Source organism: Diplotaxodon limnothrissa, linkage group LG14, assembly GCF_057381915.1.
Source record: "Diplotaxodon limnothrissa isolate DT_005_m linkage group LG14, D_limnothrissa_male_GT1.1, whole genome shotgun sequence".
Classification (NCBI taxonomy): domain Eukaryota; kingdom Metazoa; phylum Chordata; class Actinopteri; order Cichliformes; family Cichlidae; genus Diplotaxodon; species Diplotaxodon limnothrissa.
In genome coordinates this window covers 33,985,696-34,005,935 of record NC_140609.1, presented here as the reverse complement: position 1 = coordinate 34,005,935, position 20,240 = coordinate 33,985,696, and the positions used below count along the sequence as shown (strand labels likewise).

The following is a 20,240-nucleotide window of genomic DNA, read 5'->3' as shown; positions in this document are numbered from 1 at the left end:
CTTCCTACTTCCGGAGCTCATGAATAATTTAATTACTTCCGGAGCTCATGAATAATTTATTAGGGGTCATAAATCAATTAGGGGGGTCATAAATCACTCAGTTTGACGAAAGGGGTATAATATCACTCTCTAGTGTGTAATCGCATTCTGGAGCTCACTGCAACATTTGCATTGCAGTTTTTGACTGTAACCCTACAAAACACTGCCATTCAGTAACACAATGAATCTACAAACATATTGCAAAGGATGCAACTTTAATGAGGAACTTGTTCTGTGTCGCATTAAAGCAAACTTGCAGGGTGATTTTAAAAGAATAGTTTGAATGCTGCTACATATCAAGATATGTTACCGTTACAGACTCATGCAGCAACAAGCAAGCTCTCTTTTCATAACTCTCAACTAAAACTCCAACATTTTTATGCAAGAAAACATCAAATCCCTCAAATACATCAAATACTGGTTTAGCTTCAATTATTAATGCAGTAATTTTAATTTGCAAAGACAAAAAATATCTGCCTGTGTATTTTAGGTTGAGACCAAATGTTATTAGGATGGCGTAATATTTAATATTAAGGATATTGTTATACAGTGTAAAACTGCTAAATTTTATACAGACATTTGGACACATGTAGTTGGACATGGGTGATTTGTTGACAAATATTTTTATTTATGCTGCCTTTTGATAATGATGACGTTGTATATTTTCTCTTTTACCCCAGGAGGAGGTTTAACGAGAATGAAATAAAGTCACAGCATTACAATGGTAAATGGTAATGGTAAATGGCCTGTATTTATATAGCGCTTTACTAGTCCCTAAGGACCCCAAAGCGCTTTACATATCCAGTCATCCACCCATTCACTCACACATTCACACACTGGTGATGGCAGCTACATTGTAGCCACAGCCACCCTGGGGCGCACTGACAGAGGCGAGGCTGCCGGACACTGGCGCCACCGGGCCCTCTGACCACCACCAGTAGGTAACGGGTGAAGTGTCTTGCCCAAGGACACAACGACCGAGACTGTCCAAGCCGGGGCTCGAACCGGCAACCTTCCGATTACAAGGCGAACTCCCAACTCTTGAACCACTATCGCCCACAATCACATGTGTCATACACACGTAGTCCTATTTTAGGATTAAGAGTGAAAGAATTGGAACACTGCACTCTTACTCGGCTTTCAAAGTCTGCGGTCGACCTTGCTGGGATTGCAGAACTCTGCTAAATCTTACCTTGTGACAGAAGTGCTGGGTAGTGATGCTGAAAACATCCAGGCACAGCGAGGCTTTCTTTAACTGAGCCTGCAGAGTCTGTAGCTGCAGGGCCTGCCGCTCACATCGCTCCCGCAGCTGCTGGATCTGAGCGCGATCCACCTCCTGTGCCTTTTCGGTCTGAATGGCTCCATGAACTGCTGTTGTCCGACCACGAACTGCAGATACGCAAAACAGGCAGAAGAATATAGTATGTTGATGTACTTTTCCTCAGACTTATTATAGAAATAGAAATATATAGACAAACAAAACAAACAAGTCAATTTATGTGGATGCTGCTGATGTAAAAGTGGATTATATGTGCAGTATGAAAACCCTTATCACCTGCACTGTTTGGCCTGTTTGGTCTCTGAGAAAAGCAGAAGTTGCTGATTTGTGCTGCTGTAATCTGAGCCAGCAGTACTGCTCCTGAAGGAGCCATCCTAGCATTAGAGCTACCGTGCTTTGTTGCTATGGCAACATCATGGTGCTATGGGTAAAGTCTGGGATGAAGTGCGGCGAGAGAGCAAGAGCGACACGGAATGAAAAAGTCACTGCAAATTTTAAAGATACAGTAGCAGCTGATGGTCCTGAACAAAAACCCCTTCTTTTTACCAGTTAGGAAAAAAACCAAAGAGACATCATGGTATGTTAAGCACATCATGGTACGTTAAGCACACCTTATGTGCCTATAGTTTGTGTTTAAATGTATGCGGTGTGACAGGGCTGACTCACCAGGGGATTGTGGCTTGGGAGAAACCACTGCAAGTCTTTTAGGGGAGGACTTTGGTGACAGCTCAGCCTCTGCATCCTTCTGTAAATCTCTCCTAGTCACTGTGTAACAAAAAAGGTGTTATTTTCTTTGTAATACACAGAATTAAAACATAAGACAGACATTTTTGTTGTTTGTTTTATCTCATAGGAAGTATTTGCCTAAATATTGGTTAACCTGTACTTCTGCTACACTACTTCTGTTTTTTACTACAGACAAAACTTTGGCACAAAACAATAACATTATAAAATAACACCACTTTTTTATATTGAATAAAATATGATACACATGCGCAGACTGATCAAATGAAACCCTCAATATAAAGGGATTTTTTTTGTAGAATATTGTTCATCCCTCCAACAGAGTTCCTGGGAAAAACAGATTTAATGCCTAGGCATGGAAACTGGTAGTAAAAACAAACAACAACTTTGTTCTGTTTTTTCCTTATAATTAATCAAATCAGTGAATAACTGAAAGCATAAAAAATGGCTGGAATAAAGACTCAGCGATCACTGTAGGACAGTGACCACTAGCTGGAGTTACTGCTTCACTTGTTGACACAGTTTCTGTTGTGGAAAGATGGGGCGACTGGTGGTTCACCCAGAAATACAAACTGTCGCCACAGGATGGCGCTGATGCTCCACATTCACTGCAAAGACGCCAACATGAGCACCACTGTGCATTAGCTAACAATAAAGACGCCCACAAGAGCAGAGGGGGAGTATAGGCTACTGTATGATACTGTATCCCTGCTGTGATGCAATGCTAGGCAACAGTTTGGAAACACAGCACATGAATAAGTAATCCTAAATACTATTTATCATTTTCTACTCATTTTAGTCCTAAATCAGAAGCTTGATAAGCAAACTGAGCTGAACAATGGACAATAAAAGCAAATGAATGAGTAAACACTCAATCGTAGTCATTATGCTCTCAACTACAATCATAATTAGCAACATTGCAAAAGAAAAATCATTGCTTGAGTACTAAAAAGCACAGCTGTGTTTATTGTTTCTAGCTCAACTTCTTGCCCATGTACAGGACTGTAGCTCAAATCGTCACATACAAACTGTTCTGTCTTCCTGCTTTTACTTAAAACTCCACAATAACTTTTAAAACTCAGACATTTCTCTAAGCAGCTGTGTGGGAATAGGTGGGGCTTATACTGAGGAATGAAATCAAACACACATACACAAATTGAGCACAATCGTTTGGTTCCTCTGGCTTTGTGCAAGAGTGCTGTACCTAGTGGGGAGCAGTGCCGTGGTGGCAGATTGCGCCGCTGGAGGCTGGGGGCATTAGGAGGGTGAGGGCAGCTCTGAGCAGGGGAGGCTTCTCTGGTTGGTGCTGTGGCTTTATGTTGAGGTGTGTCATCGCTGCCACTGCTGGGATCTACATCAGAAAAGAAAAACATGCTCAGGGACTGTGGCAAAAATCACACAATGTTGCTATTTATATATGTACGAAATATGTTTTTATTTAAAAGCTGCAATTTTCTCACCTCCCGAATGTGATTAAGCCTATGTAAGGCAGTCAGTGTGCTCGCTCTAGCGCTGACTCTTAATATATGGGCCATTTCCTAAGAATATCAGTGAGTGAGTCTCACCTGACCGCCACAGGATTAGTGAATTTTATTTTGTAGATTTTGTAGACAATTTCCTCATATTTAAGTAATGCATGCAAAAATTTCCCTTCATTCTATGAAAATTTCAAGCTGTTTGAAATTTGGTGCTCTTCAGGTCGCCATATTTTTCCAGCATTTTCTGAACCCTCTTACTAAAATAAACTTTAAACACTGCTACCACACAAATTCTTTTCTACTTTTTTACCTATTTTTCTCCCTATAACTTTGAGCATTACTCAGTGGGTTATATCACAGTTTTAAAAAGAAAACTCAACCCAATATAATGTCTACTATATTGTAATAAAACCAAGCAAGTCAGCATGGACAAAACAAGTTATAGCATTTAAAAGGTTGTCTTTACCTGTATTTTAATAACTTCTAGTTGTGCTAAGAATTATGTTGCATATCTAATGACGAAAAAGAAAGAAAAACATTCGATTCTGAGGAAATGGCCAAGATAGCTTTCAAATATTTCACCTTGGCCAACGTAGATATTTTGACGTTGACTACAAAAACTGAATTATTCATGTTTTGCAGGTATGACATATCTTTGTGGCTAATTTATGACTGCCAGCTTTTTGTTTCACTCCATGTCTCAGTGGATTACGGTACAGACACATGTACAATTTTGGGAAATACCTGACTATGCAAACTAATAGGCATAGAGCCAGCCATGGCCTATAGTAAACGATGTTCTTGTTTCTTAACACAAAAGATTTGATTTGGTTTAGTAATACTGAGGGAATTCTCAGCGCCATTTGAAAATGAAAAACTGTGGAATGATGGCATTAAAGCTTTTAACTGTCAATTTCATGCACGTTTCAGATCATTACACTCTTTCCTAATGGAGTTTTGGTTCTTTTTTGCTTTGCTTTGTTTTTTCTGGTAAATTGCACACTCTCATCAAGATTCGCAAAAAACAGGGTGCTGTAAACATAGTAATTATTCATAAGAGCTGCTGTTATGCCTCTAGCTTTTATGGAAATGAAAGGCTGAGGAACAGTGCAGCTGAAACATCCTCCAAATAATCACAATGAAATTATGATAGTTTTTACATATTTTTGCATGCTGTATACTGTATGCATTTCTCAGATATAAACCTTTAACTTTATAATAGTCAAAAAAATTCCATCAGTGCATAAATGATGGAATTTACTTCGTCGTTATAAGTGAAGAGTCAAACCAGAGAGCTCTAATTACTAATCATAAAATATTCAGCAGCTCAGTTAATGGTAGTGCTGACACAAACTCTAACTATTGGTAATATAACACTTTTGAAGAGGAAAGGATAGCGTTGTGCCCTTGAATTAAAATACCATCACTCTGATCTAATAATGTCAAATTGTGACCCAAGGAGGCTGCAGACATTCAAAAAACGTTAAGCTGTTGTGATACATACGTGTGTGTGTGTGTGTGTGTGTGTGTATATATATATATATATATATATATATATATATATATATATATATATATAAGCACATTTTATTGATACAAAGGACAGTATAGCATAAAAACAGATTAAAGGAGAACATTAAATCACTTTTGATGTAAAAATGCCAAGGCTCTGTGCAACACATCTAGTGATGCTTTCCAAAGCAGCAGCATGAATACACCAGGGAGAGTCAGCAGATTTTTTTCCTTTCTTTTTTTTTTTTCCTTTTCCCAAAGGTGACCTACTGAAATGGAGATGAAGCCAAGAAAGGGATTGGCTAAAGGAGACGGCCGAAGGCTGACTCACACTGCTAAATGCTTGTTTCTAGCGTGCATGTACAATACAAATCCACCCCCTGTAGTAAGAATCCTCTGATCAGCACCAATGAGGACTCTGCTTGTGACTAACTCGCAAGCAGCGAGAATAGACAAGCTAATAACATTCAGAACAAATGTGCCTCTGGGCCATGTGGCAGTGATGAAGAACTGGTGACAGAAAAATGAGAAGAAAGGACTGCGTTACTTTACAGTCAGCATACTGTGTAATACGTTCCTTCTGATTGAACTACACCAGTGAATTAATTATTTCACCAGACCTGAGCATCATGATGACAAGGAGCTGCTTGTTCCTGCTTGTAGCTGCATTTGGGGCTTATGGTTATAGCGTGGTGCAGTCTGAGCCAACAGCCTAAAGGGAAACACTGCGGTGCAAGCAGACAGTTGTGTATGCCATCTGAGCTGCTTCCAAGTATTTTACAATCTGGCAGATACTGAATTTGTTAAAATGTACACAAATCTGCTTCAGTTTACATATCTAAAAAGATTACAGAGCCACTGGCAGTCAAGTTGGGCATCCTCATATTAATGTTGAGTAGAACTGTTGTTGTTTTCTTGAGAATCAGTGGTACTGTATACACCAACTAATTAAGAGTACTATTGCTATTTCTAAGGACAGCCAGGATTCAGCTGTCAAAGACTGGAATAAATGTAGTGATGTTTAAGCAAAGGACAACATTAACCTGTAATTATGACAATGAGCATCATTGCATGATTAAACTCATACAATAGATAAAAATGAATAAAAATTAATGACCTTACCAGAGTGCGAAATCTTATTTACTTCTGATGTCTATCAGTTTAAATTAAATTTACCAGAGAAGTTTGCAAGCTTGTCTTAAAGAGCCGCTTTCTCTGATATTCTTTATATTTTCTGTTACTGTTACTATTATTTTTACCATGACTGGTCTGTAGCTGTTGCTTTGTTTATGTGTTTCTTTTCAGTGTTTCAGGTTTCTGGGGTAGCCTTTATGAAACTGGGTGCTATTGGTTCCAGCTTCTCCAGAGGCGGTTTATATTGTAAGGTAAAGACCCTACATCAGGGGTGCCCAACTTCAGGCTTCAAGGGCCGGTGTACTGCATGCTTTAGATCTCACCCTGGGTCAGCACACCTGAATCAAATGATTAGTTCATTACTAGGCCTCTGGAGAACTTCAAGACACGTTGAGGAGGCAATTTAACAATTTAAATCAGCTGTGTTGGATTGAGGACACATCTAAAACCTGCAGGACACCGGCCCTTGAGGCCTGGAGTTGGACACCCCTGCCCTACATTATTACAAAGAAAATAAAATCATTGTATTTAAAATATAAGAATCATTACTTATCACTACTTTTAGTGAATCACTTTCAGTGGCTGCTATTGCATTATTTGCTTTGGTTTTACACCCAGACCATAACCATATATCTAAACATTTTCCAAACAATGGTCAGTTTGTGTCACGTCTCTGAATCAGCAGACAACACACATGGCCTGCTCATATTTAGCAAAACCGTTTTTGGTAATAAAACAATGTCTTGTTAACTGACACTTTCTTTCCTGACACTTTGCTGACATCTCGTTCACACACAGAGATAATTACATTGCCAGGTGAATTTTGCTGTCATTCCTTTATGCAGATGAAGACTGGGGAATATTTCAGTGATGGTACTGAAATATGCATTGGGAATTCTGCAGTATGCAGGCTGAGCACAGGCAGCAGAGGGAGAGAGAGTAACTTTCTTCCTAAAGAAATCCTTTCTTCTCTGAGGCTCTGTGCTGCAGCGGCTTAGAAATGCAGAATTCTGACAAATGATTGAAAATGAAACAAAATGAGCAGCTGTTACTATAGTAACTGAGGATAGACCAGCCACACCTGCTGGTGAACTAATAAGGAGATGCAGATGTAGTAAAACATTGGTGTGGGGTAACCTTTTATTTAGGCAGAGTAGCAGTAAAAACAGTATTAGTCTAATTCATAAAAAAAATGAGTTGAGTGGACATAACTCACACTGAGAACCTCGGCCTGGGTCACTGTGGGTGCTTTCATTAGACTGGTTGCTGGATACAGATGAGACACTGGAGCTCCGGACAAATCCTAGAGAAGCCAGACGGGCAGCTGGAAGGGCAGAGAAGCCTGGAGGACGAAGGCCAGACTGGCCTGATTTGAGCAGGAGGCTTTTTGGGGTGGTTTCTGGACCTGCCCTCCTGGGCTCTCCTAAAGGTAGAAAAACAAGTAAAAAAACAAGAAAAAAAAACTTTAAAAACCTGATTTAGTTTATACTGAAATAAAATGAATAAATAAAAGAGGAAGATTACATATATATAGATATATAAACATTATTCAATGACTAAATTCCACATAAATAAGAAAGCAGCATATGTGCAACCAGCCAAGAGTATCATTTATAATGTAAGAAGGCAAAATTATGCAGTGCGAGCTGGTAGCATGTGCAAGTTACACTAACTTCAAATGCTTTGCACTTCAAAGAGTTGAGGTGCCAAAAGCCAAGGCTCATCCATAAGCATGACAGGAAAAAAATTAGGTGAATCATTCAGCAAGCCCAAGAAGCTTGTTGAATAAATAACTCTACAGCTCAACATCTACGGGATGGGAGAGTGTGGAGAATACTGAAGTAGGTAGAGAGAGATGAGAGAAATCTGTTGAAATGATTTCTCAAGATTTGACCTAATCATCTAACCACACAGGGTTTTTTAACGTAAGCATACACAAATACATCTTGTGTTAAACTTTTAAACATTCCCAAAACAACCTTTGAAAATGCAGCTGTCTCTGATACTAAAAATGCAACTAACATTTCAGTTCACTTTTGAGTCAATTTGCCAAAACGTTACAATCTCACCTGCCAGATCTTGTTGGCCTGGAGTGGACACTTTGGCAGCCAGATATTGTGAGGGACCTGACCTTTGACCTGCCTGCTGAACTCTTGGCTTGGCTGCGGGCTGCCTGGTGACTGCACCTAGCCCAAGCTGAGGCCTCAGGGTTCTTGGCGAGCGGTAGACACTACCTCCTTCAGGGGAAACATGCTGCTGAAGGACATCACCAACAAAACCAGTTACTATAACATCATTCACATTCTAGACTGATGGACAGCAAGGTATCATGTGATAGGTTTGATTCATGTATTATTAAGTTAGGCACTTTGGTTTTGTGTGATAATACATCTAATCTATTACCACTCTGTTACTGTTTGTGGTGCAATGTGAGCCAGTACGTGACCAAAATAATCTAAAACACAGCATGTGCAGTGCAGCTGAAACGGACCAATCTGCATGAACAATTAAAGGGTTAAAAATGCTTTCAGGTTGAGCCACCATCATGCTAAATTGGAATACTTGTACCACACCATAAGCTGAGTTGTGTGAACATATCAAAACAAAAGTCCGCTTCTCACCTCTTGAAGATATTTCTCTGATGCCTCCTGGAAGTTGTCTGACTTTCCACTCCTTTGAGGGATACTGCTGCTTGGAGGTTTTACTCCAGTCACAGCGACACCTGGAGGATAGTATGCTGTCTTCTGCATCTCCTGTCGATATTTGTCAAATAGCAGGTTTGAGGAACAGAGCACTGGTGTGGATTTAGTTTGAGAAGCAACCTTTGGATCTTTGAGAGCTGGTGGGTTGGAGTAAGAGGGTAATCTTGATGTGTGTGTGGAGGCTTCATTTAGTGCATCGGTGAGTGGTGGTTTTGCTTGAGTATTCTTTCGAACATACGTGATGATTTTTGGCCGCACGTTTTTGGGCTTCTGAGGGGGCGAAGATCTCCTGGGTTCGGACTCCTTCTGTTGAGGCATGATAGGTTTGGGGATTCCACTGCTCAAACTCGTCTTAGCATGTGGCTTGATAGTTTGACTTATTCCTCTTTGAGAGGAGTCACTGTGCTCCAGGCTCGGTGCCCTGATGCCCTGGACCTTAGCTGGAGAACCACTAGGTCGTCTCTTAGGTGACGAAGAGGAGGTAGTTTTAGGGGATGTAGGAGTTGCTGGTCGACTGGGGCTTCCCCATGGCTTCCTCCTTTCCAGACTTGAAGAGCTGGGAGTGGTGGTGTTCTCAAAGGAGCCCTGCTTTTTTAAGGTGTTATCAAAAGAGAGCTGCTTCTTTAAAGCATTCTCAAATGAAGGCTGCTTTTTCAGACTCTTATCAAAAGAGCTTTGTTTCTTCAGTGTGTTATCAAATGAGTCTTGTTTCTTTATGGCTTTAGGTTCAACACATGACTGAGTCCCCTTTGTACCTGTTCTGAGAGCCCTGTAGTTCACATCAGGGGTTTCATCCGCTTGTGTGCTTTTATCTATTTTAGCGTTGCTTTCTTTTTGACATTTTGTCAGAGAGGTTAAAGCCTTGTGCTCAGTACAATTTACCTCCAAAACACTACCCTTTGCTTTATTTCTATGGTTATTATTTGTCCCGGGTTTGCCACTGACATCATGTGCCTGTGATACAGCATCATCTGACTGAACTGCTGAATTCAAATTCATATCTACATCTTTCTGGGTTATTGTGCTTTTTCTAGCAAAAAGAGAAGAATCATCAACTATTTGAGAGGCCTTGCCTCTCTCAGAGATAGTGGTGCAAATCTGGGAAGTTAGGTCCTCTGAGATGGTTGAATGAGGACCAGAGGCAATATGCCAGGAGTCTGTCATCTGGTTCTTGCCAACAGTGTCCATGGCAGTGGCCATGCTTGAAATGGTGGACAGACAGGATACAAAGACATCAGTTTCAGAGCTTAAGTCAGTCTTGGAAGCTTCTCTGCTCTCAGAGACATGAGAGCCATTGGATTCTTGCTCACTGGCACCGTTCAGAATTGACTTCCTTTCTTCCCTGCCCTTATAATCTATCGCCTCTTCTGCTGTGGATTTTCTGCATGATGACGGCTGTTCTTGAAGCTCCTTCCGCTCTGCAAGCCCAACAAAGTCCTCTTCCTCCTCAACAAGATAAGCCTCCAACTCCTGACACTCTAACATCTCAAATTCAGCCAGCTCAGGGTCATCACACTGAGAGTCTGTGCCCCAGATGATGACTTTGTCTTGCTCTGCTGTTTCAGTTATCAATCCTGACAGACAGCCAGTATCCCCAGTTCTCCCACCATCTTCTGTCCGAATGTCATTGGCATTGGCGTCGCCATCAGCCAGCATGCCACCCTGCTGGTTGTTATTCCTTAACTCCCCCACACCAAAGGGCTCTTCTCGCTCACACATTATGAAATCAGCTCTGAGTTTGTGGCAGCCTCAAGAGCACTTAAAATAAATCATCATCATCGTCAAGCATCAAAAAGTCTGTCTGCCCATCAAGCTGTCCTACTGGCAGAGCAGGAGCCTATTTTCAGTATGTCAGAAATATGAATGTTGAATGTCATGTCTAATTTGGAGCATGGGTCTTCATAACACCTGAGGTCCTTATCCTGCATAAAAACAGCAGATCACAAGTAAAGAAAATATATTGAAGATGACTTAAAAACAATATTCAACAGGTATATTTAAAAAACTGTGCCATCTTATAATAATTTAAATCTTTCAGTCTGTTTCATCATAAAACCATGAAATAAAGTGAGTTTTTTTGTGGGGGCAGTGAAAGATGTGTAGATGCACCGAAGGCAATGTAGGCTAGACCAGCAGGAGAAATCACAGTTAACCTCTTACAAACACAGCAACGAGTGATTTAGCCAGCATAAACAATATTAATGTATAATTTTTTTCTGGCCTCTTTTTTCTTTTTTTACACTTCTTTGTAGCTCAAAAAACCTTAATGGGTGTTTCTGTATATGAAACAGCTGAGGTCATATGATAACTTATTGGTTACTGTAGTGGCGAATTTCTGTCCCAAGCTTCGAAAAAATAATTCTTCCACTTCTTAATGTGAGCTGTTCAGATTTATTTCTGACTCGTACATACAAATGTTTCTCTATAGATTGGCTCTAACAGTTACAGCTTTTGTAAGAAAATCCTCAGGCCCAGTGTGGGATAAACTCAGGCCTGTTGGGCTCCCAGGATTGCAAAAACCTACAGTGGTGAAAACCATCAGGGGTGGAAGTAACGAATTACAAATACTCACGTTACTGTAATTAAGTACATTTTTTGGGTACTTGTACTTTTACAAGTAATTTTTCAAGTGTGTAATTTTACTCATACTTGAGTACAACTTACACCATGTAATCTACTTCGCTACTTATAAAATCAAAAGTCACTACTGAGTACGCCCACAATTTGAATTAATATTCAAACCTTTCGTCTGCATTTTTGCAGCCAATAAGGCCGTGCAATCGCAACCGCGCCAATTTAAGACGTAAGCAAAGAATAAACTCCGCTGCAGCAGCAGGCACAGGTGTCTGGAGGTGCTAAATGGTGGAGTATAAACTACTTTATAGACGAAAGATTTGGAGACAAAGAAGCCAAAATGGAGACAGAGGACAACACTGTCAACCATGAAAACGACGTAGAAAAGACGGAGGACGCGTGCCCGTGGCTATACCTGGAGGAATTTTTCGTGTACAGAGGAAGAAAAGGAGACAGCGTCCAGATGCAGTGCAAACTTTGTTTGACCTCTACAGTCATTTCAGCTTACAAGACTTCAGCATCTAATCTAAAAAAACACATTGAGGTAAGAGGTTTTACAACTATACGTGTATGATATTGCTTTCTTATTTTTCATGTGTGTTAAGGTTACTAGTTTGGCTAAGATATTGTCACCGCCATTGGTTAGCCTGATATTAAAATAAGACGGAGCTAGCTAATGTGCGTGTGTGCATGCATAATTGAGCTACAATTCGTAGGAATGTTTTAGCTTATTATTTGGATAACCACCGTCATTACAATAAATTAAACTTGTAGTCATTTAAAACTCACAGGCCTACAATCAGCTGGCCTATTTAAAAAAACAAACAAACAAAAAAACAAACAAACTTGAACACAGTGCTGAGCTGCATCTCAAATTAATCTTCCAGCTCTCAGCTGACATGTACCAGAGCCCGATTGATGGATCAGTTGATCAGTATCATTGGCCTGATATAGGTCTATCATAGTGACATGGCTCTTAATCAGTAGGGTTATATGTTTCCCAATATGATATCTTTTTTTAAAGAACATAATGTGGATTGGTTTTATTTGTTAGCTGTATGGGCAGCATTTTTGTGTATGTGATCCCTTTTCTTAAATTAGATTTGCTAGATACACATATTTTGCTCTCTTAGTATTTTTAGGACCTGACTAATACTGAAAACTTTAGGGTGATACTGATAAAAAGGAGTTAAAAATTTAGATACTGATACATTGGTCGATACTCTTTTTACAGATAGTATACATATTACAGAACTTAGAATGTATACAGAAATTCATGTTTTTTGCAATGATCGTTCAAAATTGGTTTACACTTGTGAATAAATACAGCAATATATCTGCAAAATTTGACCAATTCACCACTCTTTTATACTATGCTCAACAATCAAAGATTATCTCAAGTCTAGTTGAATAATGTTTTAAAAATGTGTTTTCTTTTAGTGTTAATCACAGTGATGTTATGAAGTAATGTATGAACCTGACGTATGATAATATTTATCTCTACAGAGGAAACATCCATCGAAGACTGAGCAGTACAATATCACTGTGGCATCAACATCTCGACAGCGAAAGACCACAGCCACACCAAACAAGCTCTCAGCAAATACACAAGCCAAGTTACCAGACCTGATGTTGAGAGCTGCAAACAAACATGTTCCACAAGCAACTGTTGACAAGCTTGTCATCAATTTCATATGTGAGGGTCTACAGCCATTTGCAGTGGTAGAACAGCCATCTTTCAAAGAATTGGTTACCACATTACAACCTCAAGCCAAAGTCATCTCCAGACCCACTGTCCGTGCCAGAATCTGTGAAGCTGCTGATCACATGAAGATGACTTTGGTTGCAGCATTGGATAAAGTCAAATTTGTTGCTACCACTACTGATTGTTGGTCAGCTCATCAGAAAAGTTACCTTGGAGTCACATGCCATTGGATAGAGGAAGCGTCCCTGGAAAGAAGATCTGCAGCACTAGCATGCAAAAGATTGAGAGGGTCTCACACATTTGACATGCTTGCTGGTGCGCTTGATGATATCCATTGCCAATACAAGATTAGAGGCAAAGTTGTAAGAACCACAACTGATAGTGGATCCAACTTTGTCAAGGCCTTCCACATGTTTGGGGCACAAAATGATGCAGATGAAGCTGAAGATGAAGCAGACCCAGAAATTATTGACCTGACTGACCATAGGGACTACCATGAGGCAAGTGCAATTCTTGATGAGGACTCTGGTTTGGAGTATCAACTTCCGCCTCATCAGCGATGTGCATGTCACCTGCTAAACCTTGTGGCAACAACTGATGCTGCCCTAGCAGAGAGCATGAATGAAACCTACAAGAGGCTCTCCCGTGCAACCTTTGCAAAATGCCAGGCCATTTGGAACAAAACTGGCCGATCTCATTTGGCTAATGAAGTGGTAGAGGACAAGTGTGAGCTACAGATCATTCGTCCCAATGCAACACGATGGAATTCAACCTACCTTGCCATTGAAAGGATAATACGCATCATTGATGAGAAGGGGGAAGATGCCATCAGGAGCATTTGTGAGGAGTTCAAGGTGAAAATGTGAGTAAAATTGGACACCTACCAATATGGTTTCAAATTTTGTGAATTTTCCTTAATGGATGGTTAAAAACGTGAGCAGACTCTTAATATTAAATCAGAAGATCCCTATTATAGTCATGGTGGGTTTTGTTGTTGTGTCTTACAGGTTGAGTCCTGCAGAAGTTGCATTCCTAAGGGAGTACTGTACCACCATGAAGCCACTGGTGAAAGCTTCAAACATCCTTCAGTCTGAGTCCACTTCCTTTATGGGATGGCTCCTGCCAGTAATCCAACAACTACTGTCCAAACTTAGCAGGCTGGAGACATCAAGCAAGACATGCGTGCCACTCATCAGAGCCCTGCAAAATGGCCTTCAAAAGCGTTTTGGAGCGATGATTGAGGATCCAGAGTTGGCTGCAGCTGCAGTCCTCTTACCCAAGTTCAAGACTTCCTGGACTGACAGAGCAGATGTAACAGAGGCTGGTAAGGATTCATGTGATCCCATTTTTGTGTATTTTTACATTTGAACACATGCTTAAGTGAGTATTTCACCTAATACATTGTAAGTTATTGATGGTCTGTCCTGAATACTAAACAATCCTTTTTGAGAATTTGCCGATTTTAAATTTGTGTTCAGGAATAATCACTGAAATTTAAATAACAAAATTGTGTTATCTACTTGCAATTACAGCCTTGACATACATCAGACAACATCTTGAAACGACAGAGCATGAGAGTGAGGATCAGCAAAGAGAGTCATCTGATGAAGATGAATTCTTCTCCAGACCAAAGTGCAGTTGAGCTTGATGGTTATCTTGCTTGTGCCACAGACACCATGGAGCTGCTGCACTCCTTCTCAGCCATCAAAAACCTCTCTCTTAAACTGAACACAGCTCTGCCTGCTTCTGCTGCGTGTGAACGACTTTTTAGCTGTGCTGGTCTACTCTTCACTGCCAAACGAAGTCGGATTGCCTCTGTTAATTTAGAAAACCAGCTCTTGCTGAAACTGAACAAAAGGTTCAGAAAGTAAAGTGTGAAAGAAATGCTAAGACTTTAAGACACTTACCTGCCTGTTGTTCAGTGTATGGGGAAAAGTTTAAATGGTTCTACGCATGTTCAGAAACATTTTTGTCATTGTTTTAACAAACAAAATTCCTCCTTTTATATCTACATTTATTTACAAAACAAGTTACCTTTCTATACCTTGTTCATCTGAAAAATGTGCTTTGAACATAAATATTTATACTGGTGAATCGAGTTGAATGCCTGCTATTGACAACAGAATAAAACATCAGTCTGTTAAAAAGTAATTAATACTCTGAGTAGTTTTTGAGAACAGTACTTTGTACTTTTACTCAAGTATTTTTTTAACACCAGTACTTTTACTTGTAATTGAGTACAATTTAACCAGTGTAACAGTACTTGTACTTGAGTACAAATTTTGAGTACTCTTTCCACCTCTGAAAACCATGAATCTTTTCTGCATTTATTCCTAAATGTTAAACATGCCAAACATCTTGTTTATTTTGTTTCTGACTGAAATGTTGTCAAGGGCCCAGAATTTTTTGCAGCACTCCTGTGAAGAGCAGTATTCACAAATCTGACTCTTAAAAAAATGACATTAGTGAATTAGCTGGCAACCGGTCTCTCTCTAGCTTTAGGAATGTGAGTGAATTCAGCAGACAAGATATTATGATTCCCTGATCTAACTAGAGACTGCTAAGTTTAAAATACAATTAGGGACAAGGGAAAAAAGGAATGACTATCTTCCAGCCACAGTGAACTATCCGGGGGGAAAAATAACAACCAGACAAGCTTAAGTACACTGACAAAAAAAGCTAATTCTGCCTTTGGAGGGAAAATACAATGACACTGTCTCTTGTTTATGGACACTATCATTATTGTTCTGTCTTTATGACAGTCAGATGCAAACCAGCATGACAGTGACGGTGTTACATTTGACCTTCATAATGGAATTGTTTTCTTATATTTTATATTTCTGATTATCCATGTGCCTTGAGTTACTGAGATTGTCTTTTGTGAATACTTTTGAGATACTTGCATTAAAAAATACACATTATTTCTGTTATCCCTTTTCTGCACCATCTATTGCTTGCAACAACAAAAAAACAAAAACAAAAAACATCCAAGAACCTCTTTTTTGTCCAATCAGCTGAGTGACTGTGGACTTTTAACCTCCACAACTTTTACAGTGTTTATGATGGGCCACCTCTAAACTGCCAAGTACTACTGAGGCTTTTACAAGTTCTCATGACCCAACTGTCTGCTTCTGCACTTCTAAAATCATTTAATAGGCTGCTTGATGTATGATTTTATTTAAGGCTGACAAAAATAGACAAATAAATAAATACAATATTTCAGCCTTCATGATATTTAACCCTTTCCTTCATTAAGGGAGATCTATATGTAAACTTTGTATTTCGAAGAGCTTTAAACTGTCAACATGAATTTTAAGTTTGTTGATATGTTACCAAAATCTGGAAGTTCTGCAAAATCTGCTTCCCTCATCTCCCATCATTCAGCTGGCTGCCCTGCCACCTGCATGCTCAGATTAAGAGCTATGCCACTTCCTTTAATTGCCCTGCAATTTTAGTCAGCCAGCAGGTACCATAATTGCTCAGAGAGTTTCTACTAATCCAATATGAGAAATGTGAATGAAATGTCCTGTGTGGACCCTTTGGAAAGGACAGAGAGCACTGACAGGCCCTTTGATCTTAAGCAGCAACTCTTTTTTTGCAGAGAAATTGCACATGCTGTTATCACCTCATCATGCCTTTCCCATTATCAAGTTGTGGTTGACAACTTCCTCTAGCACAAAAAATTAAATTCTAAGAAAATTTCCAATTAAACTAAAGAAAAAAAAACCTACTAGGAAGAAAACTGACTGCCTGCTGCTCCATCTCAGGCATTTGCTCTGCATTTGTGTCCTAATAAATTCACTTACGCAGCAGGAAATAGCATGTCATTTCCCTTCTAAGAAAACAAAACTGTGCTGTTGCCTGTTATTAGAGTTTGATGTATGCTTAGAACAAGTCAACTTTTGTAAACTTGACAAGAAAAGCAGAGAGGGTCTACAGACAGAAGTGCCCGTTTGCAACATAAGCTAAAACATCGCACTAAATGATGCCTCTGCACAACAGAGACAGCACACCTGCATCTACTGCAGTGCTTACTGTTAAACCACACTGAGACACAAAATCTCTCAGTGCAGGCAGACAAAACACTGGTGCTACTAACAAATGTTTTTCCTTTTCGAATATTTCCAGACAAGTGCTATAAAATATTGTTTTTAAGAGAAAGGCTCAACCTGCTAACACAACTGTTTCTGCTGCAGCCATCATCCTTAAATTGATTTCCAGCTCTAAATCGGTTAAGTGCAGACCTCAGCATGGACACTATGGTACAGTTATCTGCACAGCAGTGACATGATGGATATGGTGCATTTGTTGAGTTTTATATAACTGCATTTGTTAATATTTGATCTAGAAAGTAGTGAAATATCATAGATCAAAGTTATGTTGGGAGTGATAACTTGTGTAAATGGAAATTTTAGGTGTAAAGAATCATAAATGGCATTTATAAAAAGAAGGGAGAAATGGGCCTTCATCCTCTAGCCAGACCTGGGAGTGGAGTTTAACAGCCCACAAAAAACACATTTAAGTGTTACCCAGTGGACCACTACCAGGTATGGGTTTGGGGTCAACTGCACATTACCTTTACCTGCTACCGAGCTTAGAGACCCGTTTCTGGATTCTGCTTGGGGAACAGGACAGTCACCTGGCTAGGGACATTAAATCTGGGTAGGCCGTGTTCAAGGCCTTGCAGTTAAAGGTTCAACAACCTAAGAACTTGCTGTTAAGATATAAGTACAAAAGGAGGGCATCATGTGGAAGAAGGAGGCCTTTCAGGATTACCTGATCCAGGGGTGCATTAAAAACAGACAGATATTGGGAGAGGAGACCGGCTGTTGCTTTGGCATTTGCTAAAGCAAAAAATTTAGGAGAAGTTCAGGAAGGCTACAGAGTTAGACTTTCAATTCTTCGTTTTACGTCAAGTTTACACATGTTTGTATAGAATTATAGAGTTAGAGAAGGTATTCAAATGTGTTTGGAGAACCCTGTTGTCTTTTGCAGCAGTGCAGACTATAAGGTTTGTATCTATGAGCCATCCAATTCTTTTATAAGTAAAGCAATAGCTGTGACTGTATTCAAAACACAAGGCCCAACATCGTTTTATCAAGGGTTAGACGCTGTCAAGTTTGCTTCTTGTCTTCATTCCTGTTTTTGATATTTATGGACCAGCACTGAAAATGCAGCCAGTGTGAGGAGGGAGTTGGGAATGGGAACAACAGTAATGTGTCAGTAAGTATTTCAGGATGTTGTTAACAAGTGATGGCAAACTGGAGCTGGAAATGGACAAACTGATTGGTGAGGCTTATGCACGATCCCCCAGAAAGAAAAGGAAATGGAGAGACAAGTGTGTGCTGCAACTGTGACCTGACTTTGGTAAGTGAAAGTAAAAGGAATGGTTGGATTTACAAGAAACACCAGAATCCTTTAGAGCTCAAGTTTGCTTTGTTCAGGTCATTTGAAAATGATTAGATCCAGTTACAAGAGATGTACTGTAAAATCTTCTGATTTCATACATGAACTAACTTTCTTCTTTATGTCTCTCATTCAGCTTCATTCTATTCACAAGTTTTCTGGGTTTGAAGGACATTTGCCACTTCCTTCCTGTTCCGTTTCCTGGTATCACTTATAGTACTATTCAACACTCGGGCAGTCAGTCAGACATCATAACAGTACAAGAGAGAACAGGGAAATTTATAGTTGTAGCACTAAAATGCTTCCCCCATCTCCCATCATTCAGCTGGCTGCCCTGCCACCTGCCTGCTCATATTCAGGCAACACCTTTGCCAAGGCCACTGAGAAAATCTGTGCATCCAAGCCTCGCAGGAATACTTATGTGAAGATGTGCCCGCACAGCTTGTTTTGCTCTGTGAAATAGAAGCTGTGTCAGCTTCTGTTTTGTGTCAGCTGTCTAATGCAGCTACTTGCCGGTCCTCACAGATGTGGGCCTTCATTTGTTTACCAAGCCTCACTTGATGCTTAATCTAGATCCCTCATGAAAAATTGAAGATGAGTGAAAATGGAGGCAGCAGTCTCCCTCTCAGTTTAATGCTTCAGTGCCCCTGACTTCTTTGTGCAACCACCTAAAGCTCACATAAGATTTGCTTTTTCACACACATGGCAAAGGTTTGCCTTGAAAAACTACAAATGAATGCTTCACAGGCAGCAAAAACCCACAAAATTCTATCATTTGGAAGCAAATTCAAATGCTTCTTACATAAATGAACAAATATGTAGTAACAGCACCTTTTGTGTTCAGTTTATAGAATCTCCAGGCTTCCGGTAAGACGATCGAGGCCTTACTGGCTGTGCATGCTGCCCACTGGCCCTCAGCATTTTATGGTCACATCTTACATAATCCAGTACAACTCAGGCCTTTTCAATAAATGTCACCACTCAAGCCACACCAACAGAAATCTGTCACTTCACTACTAATGCACATTCATGCTGCTCTGAGTACCTTGTTCCTCACACTAGGAAACTATTTTTGTTCAAAGGGAAAAATACAGAAAGAGGAAGGACCGGCTTTGCTGATTTTAGAAAAGACAAAAAACATAGGATGTGGTTGACACAATAAATAAAACATGGTGTGACTCCACATACACATTTTGAGGTGAGAGCAATTGTACTGAGGTTACCTTTTCAAAGCTTGGTATGCAAACGCTATATTAGAATCTGCACTCCTGGAAACGATTAGGAAATGACTTGAAAACAACCTTATTAGAAACACAACAGGATCATCCGCAGTCTCGAGTAGATGCAGCAGGGTCAATAAATGCAGTTATCACTGCCGCTGTTCGGAGATTGAGAGGGAGACAGCAAACGCCTTCTGTTCCCCTTGTGAAATGAAATTTCTTACCGGTTTAATTCAGGTGAATCTGGAGAAGAGCCCGTCAGCGAAGAGCTGATGAAGAATGATTGAGACATCCAGTTTAAGCCGAGATGAAGAGGGTACAGTCTGCATCATCGCTGGAAAACAGGGAGGAGAGGAGACGAGAGGAGATTGAACAAAATGGACTCGGGTCGCCCCCTGCAGGTGAAGACAGGACATTTCTTCCCCACTACAGAGCGACACGCAGTAC

The 20,240-nt window shown here is 40.1% G+C and overlaps 2 protein-coding genes across 5 annotated transcripts in view; one reads left to right on the top strand and one right to left on the bottom strand.

Annotated features, from left to right (window-relative positions):
* mtus2b (microtubule associated tumor suppressor candidate 2b) overlaps nucleotides 1–10,631 on the bottom strand; it is a 28,763-nt gene extending 18,132 nt beyond the window's left edge. Inside the window, exons 1-6 of one of the 4 annotated variants that reach the window (XM_085371032.1) lie at nucleotides 8,808–10,631; nucleotides 8,256–8,439; nucleotides 7,394–7,591; nucleotides 3,267–3,413; nucleotides 1,985–2,083; nucleotides 1,232–1,428 (exon numbers count right to left, since the gene is read on the bottom strand). In XM_085371032.1, coding sequence (XP_085227158.1) covers nucleotides 1,232–1,428; nucleotides 1,985–2,083; nucleotides 3,267–3,413; nucleotides 7,394–7,591; nucleotides 8,256–8,439; nucleotides 8,808–10,607 — 2,625 coding nt within the window. In that variant the 5' untranslated portion in view covers nucleotides 10,608–10,631. Of the gene's footprint in view, nucleotides 1–1,231; nucleotides 1,429–1,984; nucleotides 2,084–3,266; nucleotides 3,414–7,393; nucleotides 7,610–8,236; nucleotides 8,443–8,807 lie in introns of all 4 variants that reach the window. The other 3 variants (XM_085371029.1, XM_085371030.1, XM_085371031.1) reach the window with 3 other exon arrangements.
* An 802-nt stretch (nucleotides 10,632–11,433) lies between these two features.
* Nucleotides 11,434–14,809, top strand: LOC146619237 (zinc finger BED domain-containing protein 4-like). Its single transcript, XM_085370212.1, has 4 exons — nucleotides 11,434–12,006; nucleotides 12,969–14,029; nucleotides 14,175–14,491; nucleotides 14,700–14,809. Exons 1-4 carry the CDS (start codon nucleotides 11,803–11,805, stop codon nucleotides 14,807–14,809), a joined length of 1,692 nt encoding a protein of 563 aa, XP_085226338.1. The 5' UTR covers nucleotides 11,434–11,802.
* The last annotated feature ends 5,431 nt before the right edge of the window (nucleotides 14,810–20,240 follow it).